The 12,851-nt window shown below is 37.8% G+C and overlaps 1 protein-coding gene across 1 annotated transcript in view; it reads left to right on the plus strand.

The window, feature by feature from the left end:
- The window catches only part of ICA1 (islet cell autoantigen 1), a 61,030-nt gene extending 51,661 nt beyond the window's left edge, over window positions 1–9,369 (plus strand). Inside the window, exons 12-14 of the mRNA XM_026090027.1 lie at window positions 438–719; window positions 5,875–5,970; window positions 8,456–9,369. Coding sequence (XP_025945812.1) covers window positions 438–719; window positions 5,875–5,970; window positions 8,456–8,577 — 500 coding nt within the window. The 3' untranslated portion in view covers window positions 8,578–9,369. The remainder of the gene's footprint in view (window positions 1–437; window positions 720–5,874; window positions 5,971–8,455) is intronic.
- The last annotated feature ends 3,482 nt before the right edge of the window (window positions 9,370–12,851 follow it).

The following is a 12,851-nucleotide window of genomic DNA, read 5'->3' on the forward strand; positions in this document are numbered from 1 at the left end:
ATTCTAGAGTCATCCCCAGCTCCCATTTATTTTCAAATTGTACCAATCTGATTTTTTTTTTTTGAGAGGAAGGCAACAAGGCAACAACATAAAAGCAGTCTTCTGCTATGTTTTAAACATTAGACTGTGTAATGTTTCTGTGTGTTATTTAATAGATCTTTAAGTGTCCTTGCAGTATTTTTTAAAGGGAAAAATAAGTCTTAACAGAAGTGAGGTTATCTGAAGATAATTAGGGAATAATTTGTTGCATAAGCTACAAGCCCAGATGTCCAAAGGAGCTGGATCTAAAATAGCAAACAAATATTCAGCCAGATATATTCCAATCAGCGTTAACATACAAAGTCTAGATTGGGTATTTTAAAAATACTAGTTTTGTTCTTGGTTTGTTTGTTTTGAATGTTGATTTATCTTTACTCTCTGTTTTGTTTCTGAGACAGCTTCAAAGGATCAGTTTGTGAGGTCCTTGGAGTCTGAACCCAGTGATAAGGATGACATGGTATTACTGAATGAGATCCTCAATGCTTCCTCCTTGGATGAGGGGGAGTTCAGCAAAGAGTGGACAGCTGTCTTTGGACAGGTTGCGCTTGCTGACCTCCCTGTGAACTCTTCAGCTGGAGATGTGGAGAACACTTCATCATCTGTGGCAGGGACACCATCCGGCTATTTGCCCTCACAGCTCTTAGACCAAAACATGAATGACTTGCAGTCGTCTTTACATGGTGAGATCTCATCTTGTTCTGTTAGCAGAAGGCTAAGCATCGAGTTAGTTAGCATCTTGTTTCTGTTTTATGCTTTAGAGTATGGTTTTCTGCTACCTTGAAGTGTGGTGATAGCTTATATTGTGCCATAGCTGCAGAACCCCAGAAGCATTTTATTATTCAAGCAAGGTGTGGCCTGGAGAAATATATATTAAGCTGCATATTTGTTTTTCCAGCCCTGCTCCTTCAGTGTTTGTGAATGAAGTGCCCTAAAACCTGAAGTCAAAATTATCTTGAATATTTTTTCTTATCTTGCATATTTTCATTGAGTTTGTTGAAATGTTCTGTAGGCACTTGAGACATCTTTCTGTAGCAGGAAATATGTTTGACTGGGTTTTACTGTTTAAATCACAACTGCTGTGTCTGTCTATTAAGGGGGCAAAGAACACTGAACAATTTTCATCACCGCCTCTGTTCCCTCTAGAAACCCAAATATGTTTTCTGTATTTTGTCTGGGAATACTGTTTCTAAGCAGCTGAATGAAAATCAGCTGCATTCATTCACTGTCTTTTTTTGTGTGTCCCATACTGTTGCCTGCAGGCACATGGGATAAGGGAGAATGGGTGGTCTCATCTAGCAGCCATGCAGGTGAGTTTGTCTTGTAAGCTGGTTTCGTACAAATGCAGGTAGCAACCCTTACTCTCCCCTTCCTTCTGTGCAGTTCATTTTCTTGGTCTTTCCAAGCTGCTGTGGGGAAGCAAAAGGAAAGAGGGGGAAGGGGGAACTAGAGCAGAGCTTTCCTGCTGCTTCTTTGGCCTGTGCTGAGCAAGGGTAGGAGGCTGGTGGTAACCAGTCAGCAGCAGCCACCTTCATCCTCTCCGCCGTCTAGCAGCAGTCAGTCTGGATTTTTCCCTAGGACATTGCAAGCTAGAGGAAGAATTCACCTTCTGGGGCTTTGTTGTCCCACGGTCATTTTCCTGTCATTTGAGGAAGGGTGATGTAGGAGAGTCTAGCAAAATGGTTTCAGCCTGAAGACTGCTTCTTGGATCCCATGAAGCTGGTATAAACATATATGATATGGAATGACCTGTGCCATTTTGGCAAAAATTAAAAAAAAAACAATTTTACCTTGTAATTAATTCAGTCACCATCCTCACAAAGGTAAGATATTTGGGTCCACTGACATGAACACTTAGCTGGATGCTGGGGAGGTGACATTTGCAATGCTATGCAGTTTTAGATATATTTTTCTTATGATGAGGTGCATGCATATATGAGCATGACTGATAAAATGAAGAGAGACTGAAAAAGCATAGGGGTTGACACCATAAAATATGAACTAAAAAATCATGGAAGAGATTTAGTGATTGTGTTGTCAAATTAAAACAGTATGTAACCAGAAGCTGAGATAGTATCTATTGAAATTAAGAAAGGTGGTTTTCATTGTTTTTTTTTTTTTCCATGACACAGAGGCATTAACAGATTTTAAACAAATTACTAAATATGGCAAAATAAATAGTATGGTGTTGACTTTTTTGAGAGTTTTTACTTGTTTTTAAATGTAAACTTATTTTTGAATGAAAAATATTTTTAAGATGTAAATGGTAAACAGGGCTGGATATCCTTTCTGAGAATGTTATCCCTTTCATTTGCAGGAGACACTGGTATTAGTATCTCAAAATTAAAACTCAAATATGTTGCATCAAAGGAACACTAGAAATGGAAAACCAGTTCTAGTCAGCAGGATATCCCAAATTCTTTTTGAATAAAAATATATAAATAGATATTGAAAAAGAAAAATGTGTTGATGTTTTCAAAGAGACTTCCAAGGCTTTGGTGGAAGATCATGATAAATTGATCTACTGACATTTATAAAGTAACAGCTAATCAGCTGAGTGACTGTATCTGATAATCAGCATGTTCCCAACTGACTCCAGTTGCCAAGTAAAATGCCCTATTTAAGCTAACCTTCAAGAATATTTTTTCTTTTCTAATTATTTGTTTCTTATTTTTGAATTGAAGGTAAAATTCTGTCCATCTTGTGTTTTGTGAAATCTCAATTTTAATCTTAAACTGCATTTCATTTCACAGGACTCCTTTTATACTTTGACCTTTGTCAATATATTTGGAAACAGAGGCTGCTTTTTAAACAAAATACCAACTGTAGAATAAATATATCTAGACATAAAAGCTGAAAATATTAAAATATGTGATTTACGGATGTTTTTACTGAGGACCTGTGATGCATATCCTACATTAGGCTGTATTTTTCTCCTAATTGCTAGAGTTGTTTAATAATTATACAGCGTGAGGTGCTATGCTAGAGCCTAGATGTTACATACTTCCTGTGTGAATTCAGCCTTAAGACCATAAAGATTCTTAAAACTCACATGCTTAACTTTAAGCATATTAACTTTTCTATTAACTTCGGTGGGATTACTTACTTATTTTACATTAAGCACACTCATAAATCTTTGGGGCTTTGTTTTCTCTCTGCCTCAGATCTTAATCTGTAAAACAGGCACAATGCTATGCAGGTTATAAACTGTTACAGTCAGGAATTCCCAACTCGGTTTTCTCTGGTTGAATTTATAGACAGGATCTAGCACAATGGGACTTTGAATTGCTATGGGACTGCCAGGTGCTGTTTTAAAATGTATATAAATATATGTGTGTGTCTGTGTGCATGTTTGTGTGTATATATATAAATATATATATATTTATACACACATACATATACATTAGAAGCAAAGCATGGTCTCAACAAATCCTTTATATTCCATTACACATAAAGCTTTGTAGTTTGGTTGTCTTTCTACTTTCTCATGGCGAGCATTAGCTTTCTTTTTCGTGTTTATGGCCCCATTTACTTATCCGTACCACTAAGGACTTCTCTTTACATTATCTACATAGGGGCTTATTTTAGTTGGTAAGAAAATGTGCAGCTTACTGATTGCATTTCTAAATTTAATTGTGGTAAGTGTCGTGAAGATGCTAGCTGAAAAGTAAGCTTCTTGGTTTCCTTGCTGTCTCGCTGATAATCTTTTGTCTAGTTGTGTAATGAAGCCATTCTGTGAATAGGCAAACCAGAACAGGCTAAGCCAACGGGTACTTTCAAACTGAGAGACTGCAATTTGTTTGTCAAAGACAAAGTTCTCTGTACCTTGCTGTGAGTGGGCACTAAAAATATGATACACAAAACTATTTTGTAAAAAAATCTGTGCCAGTCTTTCCTAAAAACTTGACAGAACCCTAAGTTCAAAAGCAGCATGTATTTTGTGGAACACTTTTGGTGGGACTTTTTTTGTTAGGTTCTTCTTTGTTTTTAAGTGGCACTTGAACTGCCTATGTTTTAATGAACAGAGAGCAGAGCACAGCATCTTTCATGGACATGCTGCTTACCAAATCTTAGTCTAGGGACAAAAAAGTTCCAAAAAAGAGTTAACTGCTCTGCAGGGTTTAGCTTTGTGGTCTGCCAGTCACATCAGTGTAAACTAACATCAGTGAATTCCCTAGGAGCCAATTCCTGATCTCACTGAAGTCAGTGGAACTTGCACAGAAAGTTTCCGGGCAACACTCCCATTCATTTCTACGAAATTAGAATTTGGCCTTGTTCACTTAACCCACTCAATTTATTCATTGCCATCCACTGACATATAAAATATTTTCTTTCAATAGACCTCCAGACATACAAAAGCCTTACAGTTTTCCATAGTTGTGTGCAATGTGCTCTGCAATTCTTCTCTTTTATAACACAGAGAAAATACCTAAAAAGATGTGTTGTTCTGAAGTGCCATACTTTTTATCATTTATAGTTCAAATTCTCTTAAACTCTTAAAAATCTCATTTTCAAGAGAAACAGACTGGTTCATAAGCCTTTGTCACCTTTGACTCAAACAAATATATGTGATCCCTCTGCATCCAAATTTTTGTGTGGCTTATGTGGCTGTTACAGTAGGTCTCAGGATGCAAGGTGCCAATAACTGACAGTAGTGTCAAAAGAGGAAATATTAAGGTGAGGAGGAAGAAGAGCAGAAAAAGGAGATGACAGCATGACTTTGTAGAAAAAGAGACTGAATAAGGAAATGCTAACTGTGCGTATGGATTAATATATCATATGTGATATTCCAGAATTAGATATACTAGATCCCTTAGATGGATGGATGATTGTCAAGTTCATACTTACAGAAGACATAATTGAATTACTGGGGGAAAAAAAGCTATCTACCTATAACTATAACGTAACTTTGGTGTTAGAAACATGACCTCTGTCCTCTAAATGTGATGTAACATAAGGATTTAAATATCTTAAACCAGTAATTTTAAGGACAAAAATTCTCCTTTTTGCCTAATATGTTTCCATGGTATGCCACCTCTAGTTCATCTTGCCAGCCTAGTTCATCTACCACTTGGCCTCATTAACTGTATTTATCATTACTCTCTTGTGGCTATGGAATGTGCATGTTAGAACAATAAATTGTGAGTACCCAGTTTCATTTTCTCCTGTGTAGTTACTCTCTCCCTGCTGAGAAGATCCTTACAAATGAAGGAAAAATGAAAAATATCCTATAAAACCTTAGTTTTAAGTTAACTTTAAGTCATACATGCTGAATTTCGTTCTTCAAAGTGCTTTGGACAGAAATGAATTTTTTTCAGAATTAATCATTTCAAAATTAATTAAAAAATCCGGGTTCTCTGCATATTTTTTCTGGATTTGTCAATGAAATGAAAGTCCTTGGAATTGTAAAAGGAAAGAGATAGAAGAAAAGTTTAGTATGTGTGAGATTTTTCAACCAAATGTGATATCCTTCTCCCAACTTCTGTGCTTGACTTGATTACTGCTCTGGCATTTGTGTAAGCAAGTGTTCCTGTGATTGGATAAGTGACAAGAAAATTCTTTTTTAGCTAGGTTAAAGTTTTGAGAAGTGTGCAGTTGCCTGAATCTGGGGATGGTGAAACGGATCAGCAGATAATCTCTTTTCCAGGATGTTGTTCGTCTGCAGAATCTACCTGCTAATTTCTTGTGTAAGAGGAAAGATACAATGGCTGTAAGCATAATGTAGGAAGGTTCTGCGCCATCAGCTGCTGGGAGCTTTGTCCTGCTAGATAAAGGGGTGTCAGAGTTCACAAAGTAATTACTACTTAACACTAATGCTCCTATGTTATTGAATTTTAGGATGGGCAGCTAACAGTGTCAGCCCTCCATCTATACCACAGCCAGCACAGAAACCAAACAGCCTGAATGTGAATGCTAACAAGACGCCCGTGAAAGGTGATATATTCATATGTTTTTTCAGTTACTTTGCTTTTCCTRTTTAGTTGTGAATCTTGTATCTTTCTGGTCTTCTCGGTTAATCCATCATAATAAAATATATTTTTATATTAGTTACACATCAAGAATCTTATGCTTACTAATGAATTACTCTGTTTCAGTGTTGGTTATGCATATGGTAAATGTATGTGTGTATGTGGCAGTGGGCTTTGTAGGCTTTAGTGCTGGTAGTATGTCAGGAGAGTAGTTTACTGTGTGATGAGGGAATTGAAACCACAGTTTCTTCTACTACTTCAATTTTGAGTCATAGCATCTTCATGCCCTTAGTCTTAGCTAAACACTGTTTGTTTTGAAGCTCTGGGAGGACATTGTAGCTAAAAAACATGCTACTGATTTGGTAGAAGAGCCCTAACTGCAAATCTCATTGACAACATACATCATTTCAGTAGTTATCTGTTTGAAACTTACTTCACTTGTTGCAACTGAGCTGAGAGTGCGTAGTCCTGCCATCTACTGAGACAAAGCCCCACTGATTTTGGCTATGGCTTTCTGGATAACTGAGCCCGGAAAATGTAGAATCCTTATCGCCAGCGTGTAGCCTATTCTGTGCATTCACAGTCAAACAGCCTACATTAAAGATCTTCAGTGCACAAGAAATGAATGATTATGTATTCCTTCCCTCACCTTCTGGGCTTAAAAGACTGACCTTTCTCTGCCCAGCAGAAGAGGATAGTTAAGAGGTTTTGGGAACTGTTTTGTAACGGAGTGAGACATCACAGCTATAATAAATGCACCGGAAGAAGGAGCAACATTCAGTTACTTTCAAATCTGTGTTTATGAAAGTGACAGATACTCTAGTTTTCCAGACACAAAGACAATAAAAGTCTTGCCATGCAGAGCCTTTTTTTTTTGTCCATAAATTCCTTGGTTCACAAGGAATGCTTTTGCTCAGCGCTGGAGCATTATCTCTCTCAAGTAGAAGACTGCATCATATTTCACTATCAATACAGTACATGTTAGCAGAGGATCACCAAAAAAAAAGGACAAGTGGTGATGCACGATCTTATAGCAGCCAAAGTCACCTCCTCTGTAACTTGAACATCTGCCCATTTGGAATGATAGGAGAAGGTAGGAACCCCTGTGACGTCTATATATCATTATAGACATATAGATGCAATAGTCCAGTGGCAGTAGTCTAGCTAGGCTTAAAGAAACCACTGCTGATATTAGAAACCTTGCAAACTATTGCACAATGCAGGCCCTCACTTCTGTTAACAAAGATAATTGAAGAGTGAGCAAACACCTGGTTGTCAGTGCCACTGCCAGTAATCTGAATCACCTTGCTAGCCTTCARCCCTTGTAGGATTGAGACTTCGTGCTCAGGTGACTGACTTCCTTCTGTTTTGTCAAAAGAAACATCTGTGCATATTCACTGTCTCTCTCATTTTGAGACAACTGATAACTGAAATACTCTTGTAGCTCCTTCAAGAAGATTCAGAGAGGAGAGAAAACAGTTTTGTTTTGACTTAGGTTTCTCCTTTCACACCAACTTCTTTTGGACACCAAAGGCAAATACTACCTTGGAAAGGAAAGGTTCTTTTGGATGGTTCAGGACTACAGGGCATTCAAATAGCAATTTCTGGCTACTTGCCCCAGACTACAGACATGAAGTTGACCACAGATTCACATGTTTGTGAACTTCCAGTGTGTTTACTGCTAGTGCTTCTGACAAGGAGTGAAGCTGCTATCCCTGAAAGGCTCCATCTGGTACAACATGCAGCAGCTTGTTGATAGTCAGTACATGCTCTGTGAACTCATCACTATGATCCTTGCAGTAAAAGTAGAAATCAATCAAAAAGCACAACCTAGTACTAGAAGCTGTACCTGGGACTGGATTGGCAATCAAACATACCCTCTTTCTCCAGCCAAGGCCTTCCCGTTAAAACTTCATTCCAGAGGGGTAATGACATTGTATGGCAGTGCAGGAGGGTCATATACAGGGGGACAGAATGGTCACATGAACTGGATTTAGACTAAGGAATTCAGTCCTGTAAGAGACAAGATGTGGTTGAATCTAAAACTTGCTTCCATTACCTTTTACTTTTTGCGGGCATACAGGTGCGCACACAAGTAAAATACCTTTCACAAAACAAAGCAGTTTCTGCAAAAAGCTAGACACAGAGAGATTATTTCTATTTTTAAATAATTAAATTGTTCCTGTACTTATCATTGCAGGAGCCATATAAAATGCACAGGCAAACAGATGTGCAACATTCATTCTTACAAAAATTTCATATTCTGTTGAAGATAGTTTTTTAAAATGTAATTACGCATTCTGATTGTCTTGTCAGAGGTGCCTTAAATAATAAATTAAACAATACCATGGCATTTGTTTGACCTCAGTCAAATGTTCAGTCAGTTTTGTTTTAAAATAGCTGACAAGTAAATACTCCAAGTTTGTACTTTTCTTTTTTTTTTTCTCCAGATCCTGCAAAGAATCCTAAAGATTTGACTGCCTGGTTTAGTCTCTTTGCTGACCTTGACCCATTATCCAATCCTGATGCTGTTGGGAAAACTGATAAAGAACATGAATTGCTTAATGCATGAGTCAGCTGCCTATGGTAACTCACATTCTTCCATTCATCAACACTATTTTGGGGTTTAAAAAACTAAATGAAAATCAGTATGCTGTTGTGAAACTATAAAGTATGTGCCATGATAATAAAACTAAAGGAATGAATCCCCTTTTATATAGGTATAGTTATTGGCTCTTGTTTTGTATAAAGAATTCGCATTTATTTTCTATGTGGATTTACAAAAATGAGGTTAAGAATTAGGGCAGATTTCTTGCCAAATTAAATTATTTCATGAAACAGTGTCTTTGCCTGAGGTGATGCGGAGCTAACGCTGGAGTGAAATACAAATTGCAAACCTATTTTTTTATAATGTTTCTTGAGTAAATCAAAAAATTTATGTAACTGAGGAGACTGCATGAGTCAAACATTTACCATGTATATAATATATATATTACTGCTGTGTTAAGATGTCAGCTAAATTTGTTTTGTTAGTACTCAGTGAAAAATCTGTGCTGGGGCTAATTATTGAAGAAATACATTTGGGTCTATGCAGTCATGGAAATTGTGCCCCTTCTGATTTAAATTATTAGACAAGCTGCACTACATAGAAGAAATGGCCAGAAGGCTTCTTTACTGAATTTTTCCATTGTACTGACAGAATTTGCACCTGTTTGCAGAAGTTTCTTGCAACTGATGATTTACCATGCCTTTAAAACATACATATTTCTGTTTAGAGTATTTTTCATCAAATTTATTTCTGCAGCATGTGTTATGTTGAGCTTGTTGTGACATTAACTCTTTAATAAAATGATTTTGACAAAAAAGACCTTTTATCCCCACTGGAATGCTGGTGTGAGGTTGAACTGGTATGTACCAAGCATCTGAAGATAAAGTATATGACCAGTTTTTAAGCAGTACCTAATAATACATATCACTGACTCACACTGTTTCTGAATAGTAATACCGTAAGACAGTAATAGAGCTTAAACTCACTCGATGTCCYTTTGCTTCCCCGTTTACAGCAAAAGAAAATAAAAAAGACACATCAGCAGCCTGTTAACATAACAAGTTCTGCAGATTTGTTTATGCATTGAATAAATTGCAAAGCAGGTATTATAAAATTTGGCCTTTTTTATTTAGCTGATTTCCTTTTATGTAGGTGCAGTTTTTCCACCACCAGTTCACTGTATCCTCAGTTAATTCTTGCCTCATAGTCAATTAGATAACTAAGTATCTGTATTAGAAACCTCAAAATAACTATATAAAAACAGAAGGTAACTGAACTGATCTGCTTCTCAAGCACATCAGAACATCATTTGAAGGCTGTACTGAGCAGAATTAATCTGCCTTTGATAGCTTTTTGTCCAACAAAGAACATACGTGCTATCTATCAGTGGAATGATGAGTTGGACTGACTGGAGTCCATATGGCTGGACCCTCTGCAAGTCTTAAACACCTCTTGCCAAAACTGTAGTGTTCAAAACCCTGCTTAAGGTGCCACATAGTTTGGAAATCTCAAGGTACTTCAATTTTTGCCTGAGAAGTTCTTCAGATGCTTAACCGTCTCTTTTTATATATAAGGGGAAAGGACAGCCTGGTCTTCCCTGGGGGACCCAAGCTGGTCTCTAGCACTGAGGCCATTTGAACTTATGGTAATTAAGAAATGTAAGCTCATGTAGACATGGATGCCTAACTATATCTAAAGATAATACTTAATTCCTTCCCCAGTATTCCCTACTGTTTGGTACTGGCAGCTCCTTGCTCAATAAGCTCTTGTCTGTGAAGTCTTTCTGAGATGCACAACTTTGCTTGGGCATTAGGAGGGGACCCTGCACTTCTGAATTTGGGCTGCAATGTCTGGTAGTAAATAAGGCATCTACAAAGTGGATTAAACTGGGAAATAACTAGCATTTACACTTAGCTGCATTTATACTTACAAGTGCTAGTATGCACTCATAACACAGGATGTTTGTGTGAAATCATCTTCATCTCAAACTGTAATTATCTACACTGCCAGAACTGTTGGGAACTCAAGAGACAAACAGTCTGCTGGCATTTTCAGCCCAACTTGATCACCACTGAAATCATTGAACAGATTCTTGCAACTGTAAACAAGTCTGTAGTAGGTAAAGTTGCTCTAGATTATGTTTCTTTATAGTTATTAAAACACTTGTGGACAATTTGCTTTAGCATTTTTAGTAGCTAGAGCAGCTCTGATAAAAGCAAAGATGAGGCCATAGTGGCTTCAAAACAGCTAATCGACTGCTCTTTAAGGCTGAAATTTTTTTATGTTTGTTTCTTAGGTCACAGATTCTAGACTTCAAGATAGTAAAAAAAAAAAAAAAAAAAAAAAAAGGAAGAAGAAAGAAAAAGGGCCTCCTGACTTGATTTGGCCAATTTAATCACAAGTTCAGCTAAAGATATGCGTTACTCTGAATCCTTATCATGCTTTTAGGTAGAAAAATAGCTGAATGGTCATCCCTATTACACAAGCATAACCGCAACTGCAGTTTTTTTCCTTTTCCCCCCCCCAAAATTGCAATATCAATTAGTTCATATTATGCATTAATTTCCTCTAATATATGATTTTTTAAAATAAAGTTAGCTTTGAATTCTTAGCTTTTAGCCTATGCAATTTTTTCACACTTTTAAATTAAAAAAGAGCCAGAGGTATTTAAAATGTAATTATTTATATTAAAGAGAAGCAGTTGAAGTCCCTGTGTACAATGGATTATGATCATGAACGTTTTTTAAATTTAAAACTAGAGCAAGAAAGGTAACACTCTGCAAATAGGCATTTTTCAGGCAAAACCCTTAATTACAAAGTTACATACAGTAATAGTTCACTACAAATAGTGAAGTCATGGCATGAGCTGAGCTACAAAGTAACTCAAAGCCAGCGTGCGGTTGTTATAGGATTTTCTATGATGTGCATACAGGCCCAGCAGCAACTGGGACAACAGGGTAGTTAATCATTCTGATAAAATTATAGATTGATTGTTTTGCACAGCATAACATTCGTCTTGATTTCATGTGCCTGATCATATGTGTGATTTCCAGTTGCATATTCTTATTTTGTAGTGGACTTTTTTAAAATAAAAATAGCTGCAGAACCCCTATAGCAAGAAAAAACAGTGGTAATTGATGAACTGTCTTTATCATGAAGTTTATTAAAGTTGATGTAATTGATTTTGGTGAGTCTGGGTTTCTACAAATCTAAGAACAGCTGCTTCAGGGGAATTGGAGTGTGCACCTTGGGAATTGAACCACTCATGGGGAAAACGGACCAGAAACTTTTTTTCTGACCTTCTTAAGTGATCAAGATTTACTTCAAATGTAGCAGAATACGACTCACTGTGTTCCCTTTTGCTTTTTCCATATCCAATTTTGCATGGGCTTGAAAGTGATGACTTTAGAAGTAAGACTGCTTTGCCAAAAGCAGCCACCTGCCTTCCTCCCCCAAAAACTTTTTTCTAAATGGGTGTCCTTTAAACAATAGGGGCAGATAATATTATTTTCAGGCCCAAAAAACAGTGTCCACCTAGCATATGGGTATGCAGGCCTCCTACTCACTCTGATATAGCTGCTAATGTAGCAATGGGTGCAGGTAGTCCATGTCTTCTTAGCCATCAAGCCCTTTTGTTGGTGACACAGACTGGTCTGAGATGAGGTAACTGGGCCTGGCTCAGTGCAGAGGGTGATGAATTTCAGCAGCAGCCAACCCGTTGCAAGCTTAAAACTGAGCAAATTATTGGCAGAGGGAGGTGTTTGAGGARATGATTTCCTCTCTTATGAGGACAGGCTGAGAGAGCTGGGCCTGTTTAGCCTGGAGAAGAGAAGGCTGAGAGGAGATCTTATCAACRTGTACAAGTATCTGAAGGGAGGGTGTCGAGAGGATGGGACCAGACTCTTTTCAGTGGTGCYSAGYGACAGGACGYGAGGCAAYGGGCACAAACTGAAACACAGACAGTTCCATCTGAACATGAGGAAATAGTTCTTCACTGTGAGGGTGACAGAGCACTGGCACAGGTTGCCCAGAGAGGTTGTGGAGTCTCCTTCTCTGRAGATATTCAAAACCCRCCTGGATGCAATCCTGTACAACGTGCTCTAGGTGACCCTGCTTGAGCAGGGGGGTTGGACTAGATGATCTCCAGAGGTCCCTTCCAACCTCAGCGATTCTGTGATTCTGTGATGATGAAGAAGCTCTAGCACCCTCACTTGTTCCTCCATTGTCCATCTCACACCTTGCAAAGCCCTGACTCAGCCCAGCTTTGCAAGCAGAACACCAACAGGACTGGGAGGCCC

Source organism: Apteryx rowi, unplaced genomic scaffold, assembly GCF_003343035.1.
Source record: "Apteryx rowi isolate R43461 unplaced genomic scaffold, aptRow1 scaffold_845, whole genome shotgun sequence".
Classification (NCBI taxonomy): domain Eukaryota; kingdom Metazoa; phylum Chordata; class Aves; order Apterygiformes; family Apterygidae; genus Apteryx; species Apteryx rowi.